The 26,461-nt window shown below is 31.4% G+C and overlaps 2 protein-coding genes across 11 annotated transcripts; both read right to left on the bottom strand.

Annotated features, from left to right (window-relative positions):
* Positions 1–590: 590 nt before the first annotated feature.
* On the bottom strand, positions 591–12,320 carry LOC112495529 (putative receptor-like protein kinase At3g47110). Of its 2 annotated transcripts, XM_052431603.1 has the most exons (10): positions 11,527–12,306; positions 10,936–11,079; positions 10,749–10,820; positions 10,442–10,660; positions 9,511–9,654; positions 6,699–8,687; positions 6,177–6,569; positions 4,968–6,091; positions 2,251–4,785; positions 593–1,292 (listed from the first exon to the last, which is right to left on the bottom strand). In XM_052431603.1, the coding sequence occupies exons 1-7, from the start codon at positions 12,161–12,163 to the stop codon at positions 6,217–6,219; spliced, it is 3,558 nt and encodes a 1,185-aa protein (XP_052287563.1). In that variant the 5' UTR covers positions 12,164–12,306; the 3' UTR covers positions 593–1,292; positions 2,251–4,785; positions 4,968–6,091; positions 6,177–6,216. The 2 variants fall into 2 exon arrangements, with proteins under 2 accessions (XP_052287564.1, XP_052287563.1); XM_052431604.1 differs by lacking the exons at positions 10,442–10,660; positions 10,749–10,820; positions 10,936–11,079 and having other exon boundaries at positions 591–1,292; positions 11,527–12,320.
* A 9,129-nt stretch (positions 12,321–21,449) lies between these two features.
* On the bottom strand, positions 21,450–25,053 carry LOC127898592 (putative pentatricopeptide repeat-containing protein At1g16830). Of its 9 annotated transcripts, none has more exons than XM_052431612.1 (4): positions 22,690–25,053; positions 22,526–22,597; positions 22,286–22,389; positions 21,450–21,789 (listed from the first exon to the last, which is right to left on the bottom strand). In XM_052431612.1, the coding sequence occupies exon 1, from the start codon at positions 24,792–24,794 to the stop codon at positions 22,857–22,859; it is 1,938 nt and encodes a 645-aa protein (XP_052287572.1). In that variant the 5' UTR covers positions 24,795–25,053; the 3' UTR covers positions 21,450–21,789; positions 22,286–22,389; positions 22,526–22,597; positions 22,690–22,856. The 9 variants fall into 9 exon arrangements, with proteins under 9 accessions (XP_052287572.1, XP_052287573.1, XP_052287570.1 ...); XM_052431613.1 differs by having other exon boundaries at positions 22,262–22,389; XM_052431610.1 differs by having other exon boundaries at positions 22,286–22,450.
* Between the last annotated feature and the right edge of the window lie 1,408 nt (positions 25,054–26,461).

Consider the following 26,461-nt stretch of genomic DNA (forward strand, 5'->3'; position numbering starts at 1 on the left):
GGGCTTATAAATGAACAAAGCATAGGGAAATTGGACTATTTGGACATTAATTTGACCAATTTGATGAGCTTGTAAAAGAACAAAGCATACAGAATCGGACAATATAATTGGGTCTTTTTTGCTTTTGAATGGGGTTGTGATGTATTTTGCAGCCATGCTTGTGAGCTGATCTGTCTATCTTTCAGCTACTATTAACATACTGCCATGTTAAGTTTTTTATGACATGAGAAGACTTTAGCAGGAAAGTTCAACCTCTTAAGGTTTTAGAAGCTTATAGACTGAGAATCATTTCATCTGATATGATGACTCTTGTTAAGATTTATCTTGTATTCAATTTTCTTTCTTTATTTAGATTACAAAGTGTATTTCGCTCCTCAGGTTGCAGAGTCACTGCCACGGATATGCTTCTTATCTGGCCTTGGTGGGGAGGAAATGAAGATGTTCATTGAAGCATTTCCAGAGACAGGTACCTGATCTTCTATTGAAACACCATTGCAGTATCATGTTTCAGACCTTGAAGTGGATATATTTGTATCATTTCAGCCATTTTCGAGTTTACAAAAACCTGTACGTGAAGATTTAGGCACAAAAAGAAATGTCAAATATCACAAGTTTTGGATCCTGTAAAACAACAGAAAATTTAACCCAAAAACAGCAAGAAATTTATCTAAAAACAGCAAAAACTTTAACTGAAAAATAGTAGCAAATTTTACCCAAAAACAATAGAAAATTTAACCCAAATACAGCAGTAAATGAAGCCCAAAACACCAGAAATTTACATGGAAACAACAGAAAATTTAGCCCAAAAACAGTCATAAATTTATCCAAACAACAACAAATTTACCCAGAAACAACAGAAACTTTAACACAAAAATAGCAATAAATTTATCCAAAAATAGGAAAACATTTAACTGTAAACCAGCAGCAAATTTACCCAGAAGCAACAGAAAATTTAACCTAAAAACAGCAGCAAATGAAGCCCAAACACCAAAAAAAATTACTTGAACACAGCAAAAAATTTTACCCAAAAACAGTAGTAAATTTATCTAAAAATAGCAGACAATTTAACTGAAAAACAGCAGCCAATTTATCCAGAAACAGTAGAAACTTTAACATAATAACATAAGCAAATGAAGCCCAAAACACCAGAAAAATTAACCAAAAACGGTAGCCAATCATCCCAAATACAGCAATAAATTTATCCAAAAATAGCAGTATATTTACCCAAAAACAGCAAAATATTTAACCTAAAAACAGCACCAAATGAAGCCCAAAACACCAAAAATACTTACCTGGAAACAGCAGAAAATATAACCCAAAAACAGTAGTAAATTTATCTAAAAAATACAGAAAAATAAAATGAAATACAATAAACTGAAATACAGCAGACAATTTACCCAGAAACATCAAAAAATTTAAGCTAAAAACAGCAGCAAATGAAGCCCAAAACACCATAAAAATTTAACCAAAAACAGCAGCAAATCATCCTAAATACAGCAAAAAAATTATCCAAAAAAAGTAAAAAATTTAACTGAAAAATAGCAGTATATTTACCCAGAAACAGCAAAATATTTAGCCCAGAACCAGTAGCAAATGAAGCCTAAAACACTAGAAAAAATTACCTGGAAATATCAAAAAATATAACCCAAAAATATAAGTAAATTTATCTAAAAACAACAGAAAAATAAACTGAAATACAGCAACCAATTTACCCAAAAATAGCAAAAAATTTAACTTAAAAACATCAGCAAATTAGGCCAAAAATACCAAAAAATTTTAACCAAAAACACTAGCAAATCATTACAAATAAAACAGAAAATTCATCCAAAAACAGCAAAAAATTTAAATGAAAAACAGCAGTATATTTACACAAAAATAGCAAAATATTTAGCCCAGAACTAGCAGCAAATGAAGCCCAAAACACCAGAAAATTACCTGGAAACAGCAAAAAATATAACCCAAAAATAACAGTAAATTTATCTAAAAATAGCAGAAAAATAAACTGAAATACAGCAGCCAATTTACCCAAAAATGGCAGAAAATTTAACCTAAAAACAGCAGTAAATTAAGCCAAAAATACCAAAAAAATTTAACCAAAAACAACAGCAATTCATTACAAATACAACAGAAAATTCATCCAAAAACAGCAAAAAATTTAACTGAAAAACAGCAATATAATTACCCCAAAACAGCAAAATATTTAGCCCAGAACCAGCAGCAAATGAAGCCCAAAACACCAAAAAATATTACCTGGAAACAGCAAAAAATATAACCCAAAAATAGCAGTAAATTTATCTAAAAATAGCAGAAAAATAAACTGAAAAACAGCAGCCAATTTACCCAGAAATAGCAAAAAATTTAACCTAAAAACAGCAGCAAATGAAGTCCAAAACACAAGAAAAATTTAATCAAAAACAGCAGTAAATCATCCCAAATACAGCAAAAAATTTGGCCATAAACAAAGGCATATCAAACCCAAAATTTTTTTGCAAATTCACATAATTCTCTGTCACGTCAATTATATTTGAGACAAAAACCCACTTCCAGTTTCAGAATTTTGATCCCTTTACCCTTAATTTATCTACTTTTGTCTGATGTATATTTTCATTTATTTGTTATCCCCATCCATACATCCATCCATGATCCACCACACATTTGTTTATAAACCAAAATCAATGCACACAATAATACAAAATCAAGGTCACAACAGTTAGCATAACTCATATAGCACTGTATATCATTCACCCACACTCGAAGCTTAAGTCAAATATATCGAATGAAGGAATTAGTATATGCTAGTGCTCATAAGCTTTTCCGTCAGTGTGCTTTTATGGGAGGGCATCTTGATGCAAGTTATACAGAGCTCACACACAAGGCAATAAAATATGCGCAGGGAGTTCCTTTAGCTCTTATCATTCACCCATATTCAAAAATCATCCTAAACACATATATTTAGGCTAAAAAAAAAATAACATTCTAATGGATAACAAGATAGATTTATTAATTGACCTATATATTACAATGGAATAATAGTTAGATCGAAACTAAAATAAGATACATATAAAAAAATAATGTTTCGTGAAATTAGACCAGCACTTCAATATGAATTGAATCTTTCTTATGACCCTCAGATTGAATGATATTCTTAAGGAGAGTATGAATTAATTTGGTGTCCTAAGTAACGATAATAATTGATCAACAATAAATGAAATATCTCTAACTACCTGATCATCACAAACTGTGAAAGCAAATTACAACCCGCAGTAACAAATCTTCTCCTCGAAGTGAAATATAAAACAAACAGAAACCACAAAAAAAAAATCACCAACAATTTCAGTTTCAATATATCTAAGAGAGGGACCATTGCACTAAAGCTACAACTGGTAAACTTCTTCCCTCTTTCCTTCCCCATGCTTAGCCCGTAGTGAACTCAAGCAGCTACATCTAATTTCTTTGATCAATTTCAAAAGTGTCCAGCTAAGATTCTTATAAGATACGAACCAAATGAACATTACATAATTCAACAATATGTGTTTTCAGAACAGGACATATTACTGTATTCAAGCAACCATATTACCAGCAAAATAAATCAATTAATCTAATTTATCCATATTACTTGTAATAACAGAAACAAATCGTATCAAAGTCTAGTGCATGCTCTATATTTCTTAATTTAATTTATCCATATTTCTTTTTTGCTTCTTTTTCACCTCTGTTTTCGCTTCAAGCAACTTCCAAAGCAATGATTGGCAGGAAAAAAGTATTGGAGGAAAACAAAATCGCATTAGCCGGCAAACCCAAACACTTTGCACAGGAACTTAATTCCGTGAACAAATGCAGAAATTATGACCATGAAAGAAAACTATGCAGACCCAAACACTTTGCAGCGACTTCTTAATTCTTAGATTCAATTCTGTGAACAAATTATGACCATGAAAGAAAACGAAATTGCTTAGCAATTCGAGCGAGACAGAGGATTAAACTTACCTTGCACAGGGACGACGGCCAAACCAAGATAGAGGCAGTGACGGCAGAGACTCAGCAATTCGAACAAGACAGAAAATCAACTCAACGGCTGCAATCTGCAGACGTGTCGCCGGTGCACCTAAACGGAAGTTAACGCGGCAGTGGGTTTCTTTTGGAATTCATTAATTAGGGATTTCAATATGAACGAGTTTTCCCTTTTTATTTTTTTATTTCTTTAAAACATAAATCTTCTTTTTTTCCTTTAAAGTTATACCGGTAAATTTTTATTTTTAAAAAGTACTTAACCGGCTTATAACCGGTTAGATGTAATTTAATTAAAAAATTTTATTATTTTATAATTATTGTAAACTGTTGATTTAATCTAACGGTTCATAATAATTACGACATTGATGCTGTGTTTTTAATTACGGCATCATAGATTTTTCATAGGTGCCATTTCTCAATCTACCGGCTTTGATATTAACAAAATGCAGTATACGCATGAGCCGATTATAGTAAACAATTTGGCAAGAGTTCTCTATAGAATACTAATGAGACACAAATTGCACAGTAACAAATGACCTTAGAAAATGAATAAGATGCAGCAAATTGACCAAGTGACAAATCCGTTCCCATCCGAATCATAGCTAATTTAGAATGAATATTTGAAAATAAGAGAAGGCAGGAACACACGAGGGCAAAGCCAAGGAAAAGAGACCCAGCAATGAGGCACGAATTAAAAGTTAGATAATAATCTTACACACTATTATTTAAGGCGTTCATTGCGAAGATACGAGGGCACAACCAAGGAAGAGAGACCTAGCAATGAGGCACGAATTAAAAGTTAGATAATACTCTTACACACTATTATTGAAGGCATTCATTGCGAAGATTATAATTCACTACTAGTGAAAGAAAAGAAAATCAATTAGATTGTCTCATACGTCTAGCTCTTGAACATTTTAAAGCAACGAGTATCTAAATTTTAAGAATCCCATTACCATTTCCTTTGCATTGATTCTCTGCTTTGGTGATTCTATAGTACGCTCCGTAGCCAAATTGAAGACAAATGACACACGTTGCTCTTTGGTCATAAAATGTTTGTCCTCCCGAGTTAGTAGATTTGCATCAACAACTGTCGTAACTGAAATGAGTAGTGAATCATTAACCCAACACTTTAATCTCATTTCTCTAGAATTTTTTTTTTGTGGGTTTCAATGTAATTGTTGGGGGATTTAGCATAAGATTTCTAGGTATCCAACCCAAAAGACTAGCTTTTTAGGTGGAGTGACCTACCACCTTATAAACCCAAGTATCTCCCCTTTACTAGCCAATGTGGGACACAACTCAACAATCCCCCCCTCGGATGAAACCATTGCCAAGACTTTGGTCCTTTCGTTCGACACACCTGAGTTGTTCCACCACCACATTCCGGCTATTAGGGTCTAGCTTTGATACCACTTGTTGGGGGGACTTAGCATAAGATTTCTAGGTATCCAACGCAAAAGACTAGCGTTTTAAGTGGAGTGACCTACCACCTTATAAATCCAAGTATCTCTCATTTACTAGCCAATGTGAGACACAACTCAACAGTAATATATGCTCTTTTTAAATTTTACGCGCAAATAATAATATCATTTAAAAAGGAACTGTAAATAGCTTCCCTAGTTTTAAGCAAAGTATTTAGGTCATTTGACATATAATAAGGTCCATTTCTCAATCTACCAGCTTTGGTTTTCATAAATGCGATATATGCATAAACTAATGGGTATAAAACTAAATGCACTGAAATTTTCAATCCTTCTAAATCCTACAAATTATTCATAATTTTCCACACATGAAGCAAAAGAACAATAATTAAATCACACTGACCTGATTATACCAAATGACCCTATAGAAAAAATATAAATATAATTAAACCTAAACAAATGGCTAAAATCTCTATGGAAACTTAAAGGGACTCAAATTGCACAATAACAAATCACTTTAGAAATTCAATAAGATGCAGCAAACTAACCAAGTGTCAAATCCGTTCCTTTTCCGAATCATAGCTAATTTAGAATGAATATTTGAAAGTGAGAGAATGTAGGATCACATGCGGGCACAGCAACCAAGGAAAGTAGACCTAGCATTGGCACGAATAAAAAGTTAGACAATACCCGTACACACAATTATTGGAGGTATTCATTGCAAAGATTAGAAAACATTACCAATGAAAGAAAGGAAAATCAATTTGAGTGTCACATGCGTCTACCCCTTAACATTTTTGAGCAATGAGTCTCTAATTTTTAAGAGTCTTGTTACAATTTCTTTTGCATTGATTCTCTGCTCTGGTGATTCTACAGTACACTTCATAGCTAAATTGAAGACAAATGACAGGCATTGCTCTTTGGTCACAAAATGTTTGTCGTCTTGACTTAATAGATTTGCATCAACAACTTCTATAACTGAAATAGGTAGCAAGTTATCAACCCAACACTTTAATGTCATTTCTCCAGAAAAAATTTCATCTGTGGGTTTCTTCCAGGTAAATGTTTCTATTAACATAATTCCAAAGCTGTAAACATCCCCATTTGTGGATACTCGTCCTTCTCTTCCATACTCTATGGATTGCAATAGTTAGATAGTAAGATAATATAATTTATAATACTACGCACAAATGAAGATCAAAATAAATAAGAAACATATAAGAAATTATTAAAGAAATAAAAAAAAATTATTATGTAACAAACCTGGTGCCATATAGCCTATGGTGGCAAGTGTTTGTGTTTGAGTCAAAGATTGATCTTCTTTGAGTAAGGGCTTTGCCATGCCAAAATCACTCAAATGAGCAACCATATTATCATCTAACAATACATTGTTGGGCTTTAAGTCACAGTGAATTATTGGGACTGAATAACCAAAGTGCAGATATTCCAAGGCTGATGCAACATCTATCATTATGTTCAATCTTTGAAAAATATCCAAAATGTAGTTGCTCGAATACAAACACTTCTCCAGACTTCCATGAGGCATGTATTCTAATACCAACGCTTTAAAATCATCATTTGAACAACTGCTAATGATTTTTATAAGGTTTCGATGGCGAATACGTTTCATCATGTCACATTCAATATCGAAACTCTTAAATGCTCCTTCATATTGTAAGTCAAAAACCTTTACTGCAACCTCTATCCCATCTTGAATTCTTGCCTTGTAAACAGAAGCAACACCTCCTCTGCCGATTAGATTGTTTTCACTAAATCCGTTTGTAGCTTGAAAAAGTTCTAGGTGTGTAAACCTTCTCAGATTTGCTACTAATGGCATATTAGCATCAGCCAACTGTGATTTCCCTCTCTTTCGATATCTTAAGATCAACAAAATCACTGCCATCATAAATATAGTACTCAATGGCAAGACAATCCCTAAGAGAAGATCATTTTTCCTTGATGTGTGGTGGATTCTAGTTCTGCATGGTGGGACTTGCAGATTGGGCGTACCACACAATAATTCATTTCCCTTGAACGATTCAGCTGAGAAATTTCTAAAAGGTCCCTCTCTAGGAATCTCTCCTTCCAGCTTATTGAAAGAAACATTTATATATTTGAGATCTAATAGTTTCTCTAAAGATATAGGAATAGCTCCAGAGATATTATTATTGGATAAATCTAAGGATTTCAAGTCTATCAAACCACCAATGGAATCAGGAATTGAGCCTTGTAATCTATTATATTCTAAAAATAGATATTGTAGATCTTTTAGGTCTCCAATTGTTGTTGGGATAAAACCTGAAAAATTATTCATCGACAAATCTATTTGTACCAAAACCCTTAAATTTCCAATCTCTAGTGGGAGTGGGCCAGTAAAAGAATTTGAAGACAAGTTAAGGTACAAGATGTACTTAAGGTTCCATAAAGTTGAAGGAATAGAAGTTAACTGATTGGAGCCCAAATAGAGGTTCCTTAGACTAGTGAGATTGCCAAAGCATGCTGGGACGAATCCAGAAAGTTTATTGCCGCCCAAGTCCAATAGAAACAGTGCAGCTAAACGACAAAGATCATCTGGGATTGATCCTTCCAATTGATTATCTTCCAAACTCAATAATTGAAGCTTTTGTAATTTGTCGAGAGCAATCGGAATTGATCCATTCAATTTGTTTCCTCCTAAATAAATTGTTGTCAAGTTGGTCAAGTTGCTGATCTCTTCAGGAATGCTGCCACTAATATTGCAATTAAACATAAAAAAGACTTCCATAGATTGAGAAAGATTGCCTATAGCCCTTGGAAGAATGCCATCTAGTGAATTATTGGAGAAGCTCAAATACTTCAAATACTTGCAATTTGACAATGAGGATAGAAAGTTCAATTTTGGAGTTGAAGATGTCAAATAATTATAGTTTAAACTAAGCCGCTTAAGGTTTCTTAAGTTGCCAAATGTGTTTGGAATAAAACCGTAGAACGAGTTCATTTCCAACTCTAGTCTGGAGAGCTTAGAAGCATTGAAGATGAAACTAGGAATTGTGCCGCTAAAATTATTACCCCACAAGAGAAGTTCTTCGAGATTTGGAAGTCGGACGTCTGCGCTTGATGGAAGTCTTCCCGAGAGTGAGTTACTCTGAAGATAAAGTGAGTTGAGTGTTGACACATTGAAGATTGTAGTTGGGACAACACCAACTAATTTGTTAAAACTAAACGCCATCCATTCCAGATTATGGAGATTACCGATTTCATGTGGTATCTCACCTGTATTTTGAAAAAACAAATTTCAAATTTATTTTAAATAATAAATTATACACTTTTATATCATGAAAAGAGTATTCGTAATTAAAATTATTAAATATGAGTTTAAGATTAATTATTATACATAGATAAAATGTTAATAAATTATTAAATTTTTATTCTTATTAATTAAATATAAATATTAATAATTCTAGTATTCATGTCATTATTAAATAAAAAAAAGAAACTACTCATTTTAATATTAATTTGAATTAGTAATATAGTATGTGTATGAACATAAGAATTTTTTTCTAACTGAATTTTTAGTTTTTCTATGTGTTACTACAGTGAATATATGAATTGATATCACGGTGGAAGAATATTGATTTCATGAGGTATCTCACCTATATTTTGAAATAACTATATTCAGATTTGTTTCAGAGAATAAAAACAAACTCAATTCTGTTACCACTCATCCGTCAATGCTTTAGTATGTTTTAAGGTTATTTGGTATTGAAGTTAGGTAGCTTTAGTTTGTAAGATACCAAACATGCACTACGGCTAGGATTTAATTTATTTTAGACTTTCCTTTTCAAAATCAAAACACTTGTTTTCATGCCTAAATAAACATCTGAACTTAACCGCCATTATCACAAACTGTTGCTTGTTTCTGACTTCTTCTTTTCTACTACTTATTATCTCACTAACTTTTAAACTTTTGGTATAAACATGAGCAAAGAAGAACCATTGCCAATTAATTCTGGTTTCTTTTACGAATTTATGTCATGGAATTAGATTAAAAATGGATGTGTTATTGTCACAAATGCATATTATTAGAAAAGACTACCTGTTAAGCCATTATGTGACAAATCCAAAATCGATAGAGAAGAAAGATTGAAGATTGATGAAGGAATGGTTCCAGTTAAGAAATTATTGTCTAGCCATAAGTGCACTAATTCTCCAAGATTCCCGAGCTCCTCTGGAATTTCTCCTAAAATCCATGAGAAACATATGCGTTAACTATTTTAACTTATTAACCGGCCCTCAAGAAGAAAAAAAAGGAACTAAAAAACGTTTTTGCGTGAAAAGAGATAAAAAAATAATTTATGAAAACATAAATAAATAATTTTTTTGTCAAATGACGAGATAAGCAGAACCAAACATGCTCTAAGGCTAGGATTTAATCTACTTTAGACTTTCCTTTTCAAAATCAAAACGCTTGCTTTCATGCCTAAATAAACGTCTGAACTGAACCGCCATTATCACAAACTGTTGCTTGTTTCTGACTTCTTCTTCTCTACTACTTATTATATCACTAACTTTTAAGCTTTTGGCATAAACATGTGCAAAGAAGAAACATTGCAAATTAATTCTTAATTCTTTTACGAATTTATGTCATGGAATTAGATTAAAAATGGATGTGTTATTGTCATTGGTATTTTGCAATAACAATTGACAGATGAAGTAGACAATATCAATTGAACACAATTTCTATTTGCAATCTGTGAAAATAATTTAACTTTTCACACTTATAGATATTGTTCCATCTTTCAAATTCTCCACCTGATTTTGGACCCTAGAAAGACAATTAAAAAAAAAAAGAAAGTAAAGAAAAACATCTAATGTGCTTGATAGGTTATGTTTCAATTAAAATGGTTAAACAAAATTGATTTTCAAGCAAATAAACAACTGCTATTCTAGGAACAAGCCCACAGTGGTCCAGGTAAAATACTAGGAGTGATAACTAGAAAAATGACATGGATATAAATCACACATACCTTGGAGTCTGTTTTGGTCAAGATATAAATACTTAAGCTTGATCAAATTCCCGATTTCTTTTGGTATGTCTCCCGAGAAGTCATTGATCGACAAAGACAATGTTTGTAGATGTTTGCACCTTAATAAAGTCGATGAGATTTTGCCGTCAAAGTTGTTTTCGTCTAGAAACAGGATTTGCAAAAGAGGAAGGTTGCTGCAAATATTTGCAAGGAGTTCACCTGGGAGTTCAGCAAATAATATCTTTATATTCAAAATGAATATTTTCTAGTAAAGAAGACTTAAATAACATAAAGGAAGCGATTGGACCAGAGAGCTGGTTATAGCTAAGATCAAGTTTTTGAAGTGAAGATGGATTCCCAAGTTGAGAAGGAATGATGCCTGTTAAGAAATCATTTGTTAGCGATGGCATCACCAATTATATAAAGATAAACAGTGATTTCATGTCAAATATTTTATGTTGATGTCACAAATGCATATTATTAGCAAAGACTACCTGTCAAGTTATTATATGACAAATCCAACTTCGATAGAGAAGAAAGATTGAAGATTGATGAAGGAATGGTTCCAGTTAAGAAATTATTTTGTAGCCGTAACTCCTCCAATTCTGCAAGATTCCCGAGCTCCTCTGGAATTTCTCCTAAAATCCAAGAGTAACATATGCGTTAACTATTTTAACTTATTAACCGGCACTCAAGAAGAAAAAAAGGAACTAAAAAAAGTTTTTGCCTGAAAAGAAATAAAAAAAAAATTTATGAAAACATAAATAAATAAAGTTTTTGTCAAATGACGAGATAAGCAGAACCAAACATGCTCTAAGGCTAGGATTTAGACTTTCCTTTCCAAAATCAAAACGCTTACTTTCATGCCTAAATAAACGTCTGAACGTATGAGTAACATACACGTTAACTATTTTAACTTATTATTAACAGGCGCTCAAGAAGAAAAAAATGAAATAAAAAAAGCTTTTGCCTGAAGAGAGATAAAAAAAATTTACTCAATAGAATTAAATAATTATAGGCTGACAGGATTAATAAAAGTGAGACATTATTAATTTTCATCAATTAATTAAACTCATTGATCATACCTTGGAGTTGGTTCCCTTGAAGATATAACCCGATAAGCTTTGTCACGTTGCCAATTTCTTTTGGTATGGTCCCAGAAAAATCATTAAGCGATAAAGATATGTTTCGCAGCCGTTTGCAGTTTGATAAAGTGGATGGTATCTTGCCATGAAACATGTTACTTTTAAGAAATAGGGATTCCAAATTGGAAAGGTGATTGCAAAAATTTGGTGGGAGTTCGCCAAATAGTGTATTGTTTGTAAAACGAATAGAAAGTAAAGAAGACATGTTGAAGATAGAGGCGGGAATGGAACCCGAAAACCAATTAAAACTGAGATCAAGTGTTTGGAGAGACGAGAGATTCCCAAGTTCAGAAGGGATAGTGCCTGTGAGATTTAACCTAGATATATTCAAGGCTGTCACTCTATGAGTACAGACATCACAAGTGACGCCCGTCCAATTACAGACAGAGCTACTTGTGTTCCAATTTCTAGCCAAGAAATTGGCTGGATCATCAGTTACATGACCTTTCAGGGAAAGAAGGGCTTGTTGGTCTGTGGTAATACTTGTAGTGTTGGCTGATACAATCATGAAGGAAAGAATCAAGCAATGGAGTAAGAGAAATCTGTTCATCATCCGGGCAGAAGGCATTCTTTCCATGAGACTAGAATATTTAGATTGTAAGTGTGTGCTTAATTGGATTGATAATGCAAGAACACTCACAGCTGCTTCCAAGTATATATAATGAAACCCAAATTTCGAAGAAGCAGCAAGAAAGAAAATAGAGGAGTGAAAAGACTATGCTCATAACTTGTTGAAAGGTGAAATAATTTTATGTGGACCCGCTGCGTCAAGCCAGTCCTTTAGGTCCACATTCAGGATGATTGCAGTAAGTTTTGTTTTCCTTTATAATCATCCTATTAATTTATCGCAAAATAGTTCTACTCATTAAAAAAAAAAATTATTCTCCATATATAGTAACAGGACATTTACTACTCCTAGAAAAAAAATTATATTTCTATGTGCTTTTTTTGAATTTGAGATAATTTACGAACCGGTGGTGTCACTTTCATCAAGGTATTGGCTTGGGTAATAAAGTTCTTCACGGGTCAATGACGACGTCATAAGTTGACGACAAATTGCCTAAGTCAATGAAAGAAGAGACAATGAAACCGATTATTATTTTTATATAAGTATTCATATTCATTGAAGGAATTTAACAGTTCTCAATGGAACAATAGATGATTGAGTGTTTTTGCTATTGCTATGATCATTCAAGGATTTACAAATGCCAATAAAAATATAACCAAAAAGGAAGAAATATGTGGCTTCAATTGTATTTGTGAGGGACACTCATTTCTGATCTTTAACTTGAATTGTTTTTTTTTTCCTCCAAATTATGAATATCTCATGTGGAAATTGGAAATTTTTATCACCTATGATTGGTTAATATGGAAATTCTCTTTGAGCAATATATAATTCTCTTTTAAGAAGAAGAAGTTAGCGGCCTGTTAATTATGTGTGCTTTATGGGTTACAATTGGCACTATTTTCATTTCACTTTTATTAGGGATGATGACAGAACTAAATTTTTAAAATTTTCTCCGGAAAAAATAAATGTTTACAAAGGCGTCATGTGCATGCAATCCTTCAGAATTTCGTAACTAATAATAAACTTGCAAGAGATTGAGATTGAACGATGATGAAATACAGAGCAAAAGAAAGAAAACTCGTTTTCAAAAAAAAAAATTAATGTTTATATTACTTTTATTTGCGAAAATTTTCAAAACGTAATAGTTAATTCATACATACAGATTAATTTGTCAGATGTGTAATATAATTTTCGGGGAACGCGTTGCATTAAGTCACTCCTTCAGGTCCACTCCGAATCACTAGATATTTTACTCTCTTCTTATTATGTGGATCCAATCAAAACTTTCAACTTTTGGGATTCAGCCATCGGATTTAATGAAAAAGTTGTTCAATGTCAAGAGCTTTGTTTATATGGTTTAGTTCTTATATTTTAATTTAGGAGTTTATTTAATTTTTATATATTGAAAAATACTTCAAAATACTTCTCTTATTAAATATATTAGGTTCCAGCCTTTACTATTTTCGTTTTAATGGTAATACCTTACAATAACAATCTTGGAGATATTAATGAAAAAATTTAATTCATCAAATTAGCCTAAAAAAATAAAAATTAAAGAAATTTTTATGTTATTATTTTACTTTTAGGATTAATTTGATAAATTAATTTTTATATACAATTATTAGTAAGATTATTGTAATGATATTAAATATTACTTTCAGTTAGTTGATATTAATTTATTTAAAAATAGTTATTTGTCATATTCTAGTTAAAGTACAAAAAAAACTATTTCTTTCATAACGATATTTATTGATTAATTTGGTAATTAATAATTAGTTAACTTGCTATTAAAATTTTTTGATAAATTAATAAATATTAAGAATATTGTTGATAGGGTAGCATTATAAAGGTAAAGATAAGAATATAATATATTTAATAATAATAGTATATTGAAGTACTTTTTAAAATATAAAAATTAAATGAGTATTTAAATCAAAATACAAAAAGTAAACAAGCATTTACTTGATAAAAAATCATAAAAGTTGAATGTTTCAAAATTTTGACACCCAAGACTTGTGTATTAAAAGAGGTCATGAGAATTAAAACATAGATGAAACAGTGTCGTAACGTTATCACAGAGACGTGCTAAGATATTTTTATTTTTAAATTTAAATTTGATACGCATAAGAGATAGCGATGGTGAGAGTGGGACTGCCCACTTAGAATTTAAATTTAATTGTACGGTCCCATTCTCTCTCTCATATTTTTCGTATTCTCTTTCAAGAAGAATAAATTAGCGGCCCATTGAATAGTGTTTGTGCGTGCTTTATGGGTTATAACATTTTTGTCGATCCTCAGCTCGACTCAAAAGTCATGAATTGCAAAGCCAATGTAACAGAAGACAATGGGGTAATGACTAATTAAGTATTTATGATGAAACCTAAATTTCTCTCCACGTGAAAGAGAAATCAGAAAATAGAGAGAAATTAAAGCGAGAAAAGATTCCTCTCCACGTGACAACAAACGTTGAAATGTTTTTGCTATTCCTCTCCACTCGTTTCTGATCTTTTAACTTGAATTAAATTTTGTCGATCTCGCTGCAAAAATTATCTTCCAAGATGAAGAAATCAGTGGCCCATCGGTTAATTGTGCGTGCTTTATGGGTTATACACATTTTTGTCAATAGTCAACCCAACTCAGAAATTACATGTTGCGAAGTCAATGAAAGAGAAGTCAAAGTCAATGAAAACAAAGACAGCAAGACATTGACTAATCATAATATGGTGGGACACTTAAGTATCATTTGGGATTAAAGTAGAAATTTAATAAATTTCTTATTTCATAATTCTTTATAAAAATAATATTTAATAAATTTTATAAAAATTATTTATTTCATAATTTTTTTTATTTTACTACAATTTTTAAAAACAAGTTGAGATTTACTTTTCAAAAATAACTTAAAATAAGCCACCACAATTTTTCAAAGTTTCTGTTATAACATTAATAATTTAACAAAAAAGATAATTATATCTTATTTTTTCATACACTTTAGTACATAAGTTATTAGTATCATATTACCACCACAATTTACTATCGCAAGTAATTTGAGTTCTCTCCAGTATCAAAATTTTGATTTTATTAAGTTCATATTTTTTATATTTTAATATTTTTTTCTTTTGTAAAATTAATGAGACTTGTACATGATTACACAAATTTTTTTAAACAATGAACAAGTTCATGTGAAAGTTAACCATAAGTCTTAAAATCAAATTCATGATTATAGTTTTTAACGTTCAATCTATTTATATTTTTTCTATAGTCACGGTATTCATTGCAACAAGTTGATTATCTGCTTTTAAGAGTCTTGTTACAATTTCCTTTGCATTGATTCTCCGCTTTGGTGATTCCACAGTAACGCTCTATAGCGAAATTGAAGACAAATGACATGAACTTAGCAATTTTGCACCAACAACTTCCATAATTGAATTGGGTAGCATATTATTAACCCAACGCTTTAATGTCATTTTTCCATGAAAAATTTCATCTGTGGGTTTCTTCCCATTGAATGTTTCCATTATCATTATCTCAAAGTTGTAAACATCCCCATTTGTGGATGCCTATCCTTCTCTTCCATACTGTATGGATTTCAACAATTACATGGAAAGATAAAATAATTAACAATAGCATGCTCAAATGAAGATCGTAAAAATAAATAACATATCATAAAGTATTAAAGAAATAAAAAAATTAATGTAGAACAAACTCAGTGGTGGCAAGTGTTTGTGTTTGAGTTAATGATTAATCTTCTCTGAGTAAGAGCTTTGCCATGCCAAAATCACTCAAAATGAGCAACCATATTATCGTCTAGCAATACATTACTCAGCTTTAAATCACAGTGAATTATAGGTGTTGTATGACCAAAGTGTAGATATTCCAAAACTAATGCAATATCTATCATTATGTTTAATCTTTGAAAAATATCCAAAATGTACTTGCTTGTATACAAACACTTACCCAGACTTGCATGACGCATGTATTTTAATACCAACGCTTTAAAACCATCATTTGAACAACTGCTAATGATTTTGATAAGGTTTTGATGGCAAATACTTTTTATCATATCGTATTCAACATCAAGACTCTTAAATGCTCCTCCATATGAATCTTTTCTTCTCGCGTATTGAAAGAAAATTTATATTTTTGAGATTTTAAAGTTTTTCTAATGATATAAGAGTAGCCTCGGAGAAATTATTATTGGATAAATCCAAAGATTTCAAGCTTGTCAAATCATCAATAGAATCAAGAATTGAGCCTTGAAATATAATATATTCGGAAAAGAGGTATAGTACATCTTTTAGGTCTCTAATTGTAGTTGGGATAACACCAGAAAAATTATTCATCGACAAATTTATTCTTCACAAAACCTTCAAATTTCCAATCTCTAAAGGAAGTGGACCAGTAAAAACATTTAAAGACAAGGTCCAATATGTCTTCCACAAAGTTGAAGGAATAGAAGTCAACTCATTGAAACCCAAATAAAGACTGTCCCCCCCTGATGCAGAGCAAGAAATTGAAGAAATCTTAATTATATTTAAATGTATAATATTTAGGAATATTTTAATTAATTTGTATTCTAGTTTAATTTGGTTTCCTATTTAGAGTCTTATTGTTTAGGTATTGCTTATTTGGGTAATATTCCTAATTTAGGCATAAGTCTTATTAAAATAGGTTTTTTAATCATATTAGGATAAGTCTTACTTAATATAAATAAGTGTCTTTTGTAGCTTTTACAAGCAGAGAATTTTGAGTTTAATAATATTTCAATTTTCAAATCTCTTTGTGAGTATTTGAACAATTAATCCTCGGTATTCTGCGGAATCAACGAGTCTTAACCCCTAAATTCGCGGTATTCTTTTGAATCAACGTGAATTTAGTTGTTTTTTTGTTCCGGTATTCTTTAGAATCAACAGAATATTTTGAACATTAAACTTCCGCTACATCAGTTTAGTATCAAAGCCAAAACCTGGTCTCACCAATCTAACTCCATCTACCACCAAACCTTTCCTTTTTTCCTTTTTTGTTTTTTTTTTCCATTTAGTTTTAAAAAAAAACCCAAACAACACCAAAAAAAGCATAGGAAAAAAAAAGAAAAAAATTATATCATGAAATCACAACATCGACGTGAAGATTTCATCTTGAGAAATGTTTTAGTTAAGATGTTGAGGATTTTGCGTTCAATTTCTCAAGATTTAGAGAAAATTCGAGATAGAAAATCTTTACACATAAAGCATGCATATGGATTTGATGAAGTTGTTCACGATGATGTTTGTTATGAAGATAATGAGGAAAATTGTAACTTTGTTCCTTTCGACAATATTATTCCTTCCGAGGAGAATATTAATTGGCCATTCATGTCTACAACAAATCCTCAACACAAAGACAATATTGATTTGGATCAATCGCCGAAATTTGATGAGTATCTTGATATTGTGGGACGAGAAGAGGTAATTGTTTATCCATCTTTTGATCTTGTGGAGGAGAGAGAGATAGTTGTTGATACAATCTCTTATTGTTCTCTTGATTTGCTGAAAGAAGACAAAAAGAGTTGTGATATTTTTCAACAGTTAGTGGATTATGAGAAGAAATCATTTCTCCTTAACTATGTTGAAGTTCGACACGAACAATACGAGAAGACATTATTGGAGAAGTTGTTGATAGAAGAATTTATTTTACGCCATTGGAGTGATTGGATGGACGTTATAACAAAAGTTGGAAAATTTAAAGTTTGTCATCTATGTCAAAGCTCTGTTTTAAAAATTAATCCTTATGCACATGAAGATGTTCTTGAAGACTACAACATACAAAATTCAAGGACGAATTTTCTCCAACCTGGCGGGAATGATGCAGAGCAAGAAATTGAAGAAATCCTAATTATATTTAAATGTATAATATTTAGGAATATTTTAATTAATTTGTATTCTAGTTTAATTTGGTTTCCTATTTAGAGTCTTATTGTTTAGGTATTGTTTATTTGGGTAATATTCCTAATTTAGGCATAAGTCTTATTAAAATAGGTTTTCTAATCATATTAGGATAAGTCTTACTTAATATAAATAAGTGTCTTTTGTAGCTTTTACAAGCAGAGAATTTTGAGTTTAATAATATTTCAATTTTCAAATCTCTTTGTGAGTATTTGAACAATTAATTCTTGGTATTCTGCGGAATCAACGAGTCTTAACCCCTAAATTCGCGGTATTCTTTTGAATCAACATGAATTTAGTTGTTCTTTTGTTCCGGTATTCTCTAGAATCAACGGAATATTTTGAACATTAAACTTCCGCTGCATCACCCCCCCCCCCGGGGCACCAAATAGAGGTTCCTTAGAGAAGTGAGATTGCTGAAGCACGTAGGGATGGATCCTGAAAGTTTATTGCCGTTTAAGTCCAGCTAAAATAAGGCAGTCAAACGACATCAAATGTCTGGAATTGATCCTTCCAATTGATTATCTTGAAAACTCAATAATCGAATATTTTTTAATTTGCGGAGAGTAATCAGAATTGACTCATTCGATTTATTGCCTTTTAAATAAGTTGCTATTAAGTTGGTCAAGCTGTTGATCTCCTCAGGAACGCCGCCACTAATATTACAGTTGAACAACGATAAGACTTCCAAAGATTGATAAAGATTGCCTATAGCTCTTAAAAGATTGCCATCTAGTGGATTATTGGAGAAGCTAAAAAACTCCATATGCTTGCAAGATGAAATGTGTGGTATACTGCATTACAGGAAGAATGCAAGAGATTCATATTTGTAATGCTGGATTAAACTGAATATATGATTAGATAAGATTGTATTAGAGCAAATTAGATAGGATTTGACTAAATTATTTATAGTGGGTTTGGATGAATTCATAGATAATTTATAAATAAAATTAAATAATTGGAAAATACTAATATAAATTCAATTATTTATCTCAAAACATTTTATTAATAATGGCAAAGTGTTATAAATATACATTTTTATTCATGAAATTAATATTCACAATATTAATTAAAATTATTAAAAATATACAAGTTTAAGTTTAATTATAGTTGGAATAAAATTTGTCAAAATAATCTAAGGATTTTGATCAAAAGAGTGGTGTCATTGACCGCCTTATGGAGAGTAACATTGCACATGTCGAACTCTAATTAGGAAACATGTGAAGTGGGTCGACTCACAACTCTCTGAATAATAGTTGAATACATGCAGTGTCCCTCTCCATAAAAATTAAAGAAATTTTTATGTTATTATTTTACTTTTAGGATTAATTTGATAAATTAAATTTTTATATACAATTATTAGTAAGATTATTGTAATGATATTAAATATTACTTTCAGTTAGTTGATATTAATTTATTTAAAAATAGTTATTTGTCATATTCTAGTTAAAGTACAAAAAAAAACTATTTCTTTCATACTGATATTTATTGATTAATTTGGTAATTAATAATTAGTTAACTTGCTATTAAATTTTTTTGATAAATTAATTAATATTAAGAATATTGTTGATAGGGTAGCATTATAAAGGTAAAGATAAGAATATAATATATTTAATAATAATAGTATATTGAAGTACTTTTTAAAATATAAAAATTAAATGAGTATTTAAATCAAAATACAAAAAGTAAACAAGCATTTACTTGATAAAAAATCATAAAAATTGAATGTTTCAAAATTTTGACACCCAAGACTTATCTATTAAAAGTGGTCATGAGAATTAAAACTTAAATGAAACAGTGTCGTAACGTTATCACATAGACGTGCTGAGATTTTCTTATTTTCAAATTTAAATTTGACACGCATAAGAGATAGCGATGGTGGAAGTGGGACTGCCCACTTGAAATTTAAATTTAATTACACGGTCCCATTCTCTCTCTCATATTCTTCGTATTCTCTTTCAAGAAGAATAAATTAGCGGCCCATTGAATAGTGTTTATGCGTGCTTTATGGGTTATAACATTTTTGTCGATCCTTAGCTCGACTCAAAAGTCATGAATTGCAAAGCCAATGGAACAGAAGACAATCGGGTAATGACTAATTAAGTATTTATGATGGAGTGACACTCGGAAGTGCTTCTAAGTATTTATGATGAAACCTAAATTTCTCTCCACGTGAAAGAGAAAAATCAGAAAATAGAGGAGAGAAATTAAAGCGAGAAAAGATTCCTCTCCACGTAACAACAAACGTTGAAATGTTTTTGCTCTTCGTTTGATGCTTCGAGGATTCACAGGTGCCGATAAGTCCAACAAAATTCCGCGGCTTGAATTGTATTTGTTAGGGGCACTCGTTTCTGATCTTTTAACTTGAATTAAATTTTGTCGATCTCGCTGCAAAAATTATCTTCCAAGATGAAGAAATCAATGAAAGAGAAGTCAAAGTCAATGAAAGCAAAGACGATAAGACATTGATTAATCATAGTCCCATTGGGATTATAGTAGAAATTTGATAAATTTTGTAAAAATTATTTATTTCATAATTTTTTCTATTTTATTACAGTTTTTTAAAATAAGATAAGGTTTATTTTTCATAAGCAGTTTAAAATAAACCAATCACAGTTTTTGAAAGTTCTTATTATAACATTAATAATTTTACAAAAAAGATAATTATGTCTTATTTACCATATACTCTAATATATAAGTCATTAAATATCATATTAGCGTTACAATTTACCGCCGCCACTAATGTGTGTTCTCTCCAATATCAAAGTTTTGATTTAGCAAGTTCATATTTTTTATATTTTAATTTTGTTTTCTATTATAAAATTAATGAGACTTGTATATGATTACTTAAATTTTTTTTTTGAATTATGAACAAGTTCATGTGAAAGTTAACCATGACTCTTAAAATCAATTTCATAACCATGGCTTTTAACATTCAATCGATTTATATTTTTTCTAGTCATGGTGTTCATGACAACAAGTTGATTCTCTGCTTTTAAAAGTCTCGTTACAATTTTCTTTGTATTGATTCTCTGTTTTGGTGATTCCACAGTACACTCCATAGCTAAATTGAAGACAAATGACATGCATTGCTCTTTGGTCATAAAATGTTTGTATTCCCAATGCAGCAAATTTGCACCAACAACTTCCATAACTGAATTGGGTAGCAAATCATTAGCCTAATGCTTTAATGTCATTTCTCCATAAAATATTTCATTTGTAGGTTTCTTCCCACTTAATGTTTCCATTATCATAATCCCAAAGCTGTAAACATCCCTCATTTGTGGATGCTTGTCCTTCTCTTCCATATTCTATGGATTTCAACAATTAGATAGTAAGATAAAATAATTTACAATAATATGCTCAAATGAAGATCATAAGAAATAAATAACGTATCAGAAAGTATTAAAGAAATAAAAAAAAAAAACATTTAATGTGGAACAGACCTGGTGCCATATAGTCTATGGTGGTTATTAACAACATAAAAAATAAAGTTTAGTCATAAAAAATCATTAATCACCGTTTGCCTCTCCTATAAACTGGAGTTATGTTTCTTTTGTGAGAGGAAAATTGAACCCTCAAGAACACAGACAATCCAAACCAAACCCCGTCCCAGCTATTGCTAATTTAACCAAAGGATTTGTTTGACCTTGCAATTTAAGCATTTGGCTTTGCCTCTCCTAGTTCTCTTGCTGCTAACAGAAGCATTTTCATCTGCAAAAATAGCTGAGGCTTGTTAATAACTTGAGCTTAATAATAAATTACAGCAAACTTAATTAAATTAAATTGTCCTTCATAATAGGTGCTACATTTTTCTGCTAAGAATGGGTGCTGAATTTTTTTTTTTTTAAGGGTGCAATAGCCCCCAGCCAATTGCGAAATACTTGCACCTTGATATATTCTTGTCATTACTTTTTACTGTCAACATTCCTAATTGATCTTAACATTTTACGAAAAATATATGTATATACCTGAATCTTTCTTCGCTGCCAGCAGGATAAGATTATGAAAGTTTAAGTTAATAAAAAATTAAACCATTTGATCATTATTCTTGAATACCCATATTTTCTTATTAAAATCGAATATTCTTGCCCAAAACATGCACTTCAATAAGCAAAATGGAGATTTTGCTTCATTTGATTACGTTCAAAGAGTCAGACTCAATGACTAAGGGCGGGCTACAAACCTGAAATCTATGTCATTTCAATACCTTGTAAAATTGCTAATGCTTCTGCAGATACTTGCTGCAGCCACGTGCAATCACTTCACATTTGTTGCTCCTGATTAATGCTCTCAAACCAGCCCATGATCCTTCTGCATCCATGTGTGATGAGGAAAGATTTTGCAGGATGTGATTAAAATAAAGTTCTCAATTCTGCAGGGGTCTAACCAATAATAATAAACTTCAGGAAGGAAAACGATTACCATAATTTCCTTGCATACCACATACAATTGATCAACATGTAGTAGATATTTCCGCTTTATCTTTGCATCTCAAGCAATTGTCCTCGATACAACCCCTCTTAAAGCAACAGAAAAAATGAGCAAAACCAAGGTGATTATTGAAAAATTTCTTCGGAAAAAGAGAAAAGAAAAAAAGGAAAGAGAGATTACCAGCTAGATTTTTAGATGCCTGAATGTCCTAGAGCATGCTGAGTTCCATATGACAAAAACTACACTGTCTGAGTAGATATAAATTTATGATTCCGACTATATTTGACATCAGGGAAGCAGCAATGATATCAGAAAGTTCATCAGAGCAAGATGATCCCAAAAATTGGTTATCTTCCAACACCACCATTCAACAATAAATAATTTGCATTGCCTGCTCTTCTTTCACAAGGGACAAATCCATCGAACAGTGACACAGGCGTCATCATCTCATCAGATAACAACCCCAACTTCCTCCACATTTCATCAGGTATCAACCCCAAATTACACATTTCAACTAACTGATTTACTGCCGAAGAAGATGAATGAAACTTGAATATAAATTTAGTTAGCCTGATGGATGTATGGTAGTCCAGTTCAATCCTTGCATCAATGACATCTTGCAATAGCCGTTTAACCATCTTAATATTCCGTTCCTTACAGAAACTAAGGAGCATTACTCTATATGTGTAGGCATTGGGAGGTACAGCAATGTGCTTCATCTGACTATACAAGATATATGCTTCTTCAGTCCTTCCACCCTCGAGAAGTCCACGAATAGCAACTGTGTATGATACAACATCTAGTGGGTATTTCTCTACGATGGCTCTCCTAAACAATTGGATGGCCTTGTGGCATCTGCCAGCTTCTATAAGTCTATCCACAATTGCAGTATGGACATGAGCATTAACAGCCGGATTATTCATGACTATCCCCTGGTACACATTAATTGCTTCATCAATCTTTCTTGCTCCACATAGTCCACAAAGTAATCCAACAAAGCTGTAATTATCTGGCGTGAAACCTTTATCCAGCATAGTATTATATAACTTGACGGCCTGATTCGGGAAACCAGCCTTACAAAAGTAACTTAAAAGTGCATTATAGACTACTAGATCTGCTTCCACCTCAAGTCCACAAACTAACTTGGGTAAAAGAGAGAATCTTCCAGACAAACATACAGTGGACAGTAAAGAACAAAATGTATAAGAATCGGGAACTAACTTCAGTTCTAACAAACCATCATAAACATCAAGTGCATCATCATAGCTTCCCATCTTAGATAAGCAATCTATTAAAACATTATGAAACACCAAGTCAGGAGCATGCCCTTCAGATTCCAACATATCTAAAAAACTAAATGCAATGCTGAACATTTTGGCTTCCATGAATCCCTTAATTAAAGATGTATATGTTACAACATTCGGAGAACAACCATTCTGAACCATCTTTTCCCATAAATAACCTGCCATATCAAGTCTTCTCAACCGGCGAAACCCATCAATGAGTACCGTCCAAGCATTCACAGACAACGAAGTTCCCAAAGTAATCATTAGACCTAACAGTTGGTACGCTTCAGCGATCCTACCCATTTTGCAGAAACAATTTAAAAGTATCTCAAACATCCTGACATTAGGATAAAAGCCCTTCCTAACCATCATCCCAATGACATCCTTAACATTACTAACATCATTTAACTTGCATAAATTACACAATGCAATGTTAAAACTCAAGAAATTCGGCAACTGGGTCTCTTTCAGAACCTTAATACCAAGGTCAACACGTCCAATCTTGAATAATACATCCATAACAATATTACGCGCAAATGTGTTAGGCGTAAAACCAAACCTAACCATTTCATCAAAAGCCTCCAAAACCATCCCATACATTTCCCCACGCCAATAAATCCTCAAAAAAAGCAAGAAAGTTTGTGCCTTTATAACACACCCGACACGCGCCAATTCACCCACAATTCCTCTCACAGTCTCAAACCTTCCAGTCAAACGAGTAACCACACTAATCATATGATCAAATGATTGAACATCATGAAAGTAATCACGTTGCTTTGCACACCAAATGAAAAAACTCAAAGCAATCAAATCAGAAGGGCAGTTCAATAAAGTTGAGTGCACAATATGAGGAGCAAGAATGATAGGAAAATCCTGATGTGTTGTTGCACATACCTTAGGTGATGAAATTTGGTGAATTGACTTAAAGGATATTATCGTTTTCAAGATTTGGCTCCTTTGTGCTGTGTAAAACAAGCTCCGTTTGCATCTCCATAGCATATTGAGCTTTGATAATGAAGAGGAGAACTAGCAGAAAACTTTTCAACAATACAAGAAAGTGAAGTGGGTTTTAATCAAAGATGTTGAAATTTTTTTTTTTTTTTCGTTTTGTTTCCCGGAAAATAGATTTTTCTTGGGGCTAATTGAAATACGAGTCGGTTTCATGCTACTACTGCGAAGATATTGAGAGGGAAAGGGCAGAACGGTTCAGGGGTTTATTGAACTCTGCAAAACCCTGAATATTTATATGCTGCAATGACATCAAGCCCTCATATTTTTGCGTAAATCACAACTAAGTCAATACATCTTAGTTTTCTTCATATAGATCCTTGTCAAATAGTATTATGCTCCTCAAAATCTTTTAATAAAATAAATGGTTTAACTGTCGTTAGGCCCCAAATAAGTTCTTGCTTTCTTGAATAATCTGACTTACGAGTATAACGGTCAAATAATTGATCATCATTAACTTTTTAGGAATATAATGTTAGGGTGCTCCTAAATTATAGTTACGGTAACCTACGGCTCCTTTAAAATAATATAAAAGTTGTCATAGTGGTGGGACCCATATATTTTTAAAGAAGATGTCAGTTACCGCATATGTCACTTACCAAATCCATAACGTTATAGAAGATAACAGTCAAATTTTTGCGCTTCCAATTTTGATTAGTTTCTTGTAAAAGCGAATTTATATTGGCATATTTGAATACGTAATTTTATATAATAAACCAAAAAAAAAAAAAGAGGAAGAAGAAGTTTTATGTTTAATAAGTGAATTAAGAACACAATATGATTGTCCTCTCTTGCAATATTGATAATGTCACTTAAATATCTTAATTTGCTATTTATTCTGATTTCTTTTGCCTTAAAGTTCTATAAAGGACCTTCGTTATCATTTAATAATGTTGACAAAATTTTAAATCAAATAGTTATTAATGGTATTAACAAAAATCAATAATATTTAGAATAGAAGTGGCTTTAAATACAAGCGAAAAATGCAGTTGCCTTAGCCCCAAATTGTAGGAATGGCTCATTTTTTGAATATTTTATTAATAATTCTCTAGTTACTAGAGATTTTAAAAAAATATGCATGATGGTTAAATCTAATACACATTAGTAAAATCTAATAGACATCTTTCCAATCAACAATCATCCTATAATTAAGAATTCTTTTAATAAAAAAAATTCATATTTAGTAATCTTATTGTAAAGAGATACAATTAATAATATTGTCTAACCACTTATTCGTTCATTTTTTTTCCAAGATAAATAAATAAAATTTTTGCCTTTTCAATTTCTTAAAAAAACTTAATTATTTAACAATATAATGATTGATTTCGGGCATTCATTTTAATTTCTATTAAGATCCTCATAATCTAAAAAATCATAGATGGAAAAATTTCTTACTCTCTTCTTTATAAAGAAAATTATTTCATGCATTATTTCATTCAAAAAAGTAAAAAAATTAATTTCTTGAAAGGGAAAAAGCTCTTTTGATCCCTAAGGTTTAATGTAATAGCACGTTTCATCCTTACTTTTCAAATAATAACCTAAAATATCCTTTCGTTAATTCACCGTTAGTGTAAAGCCGTTAACTAGTAATTCATTGAGGGCAAAATATGATTTTCATTAAAGTGATACAAACTATAGTAAAATAATTTGTTTACACA

The sequence above is a fragment of the Citrus sinensis genome, chromosome 7 (assembly GCF_022201045.2).
Source record: "Citrus sinensis cultivar Valencia sweet orange chromosome 7, DVS_A1.0, whole genome shotgun sequence".
NCBI classification, from domain to species: Eukaryota; Viridiplantae; Streptophyta; class Magnoliopsida; order Sapindales; family Rutaceae; genus Citrus; species Citrus sinensis.

Bases quoted from the DNA above. Each gene is read 5' to 3' on its own strand.
- LOC112495529 (XM_052431603.1), bottom strand. From the start codon at position 12,163: ATGGAAAGAATGCCTTCTGCCCGGATGATGAACAGATTTCTCTTACTC. The intron at 10,821-10,935 runs GTAGTCTTTGCT...ATTTCTTAACAG, and splicing joins GTCATATAATAACTTGACAG to GCATCATTCCTTCTCAACTT. The intron at 9,655-10,441 runs GTATGTGTGATT...CATGGATTTTAG, and splicing joins TGACCAAAACAGACTCCAAG to GAGAAATTCCAGAGGAGCTC.
- LOC127898592 (XM_052431612.1), bottom strand. From the start codon at position 24,794: ATGCTATGGAGATGCAAACGGAGCTTGTTTTACACAGCACAAAGGAGC.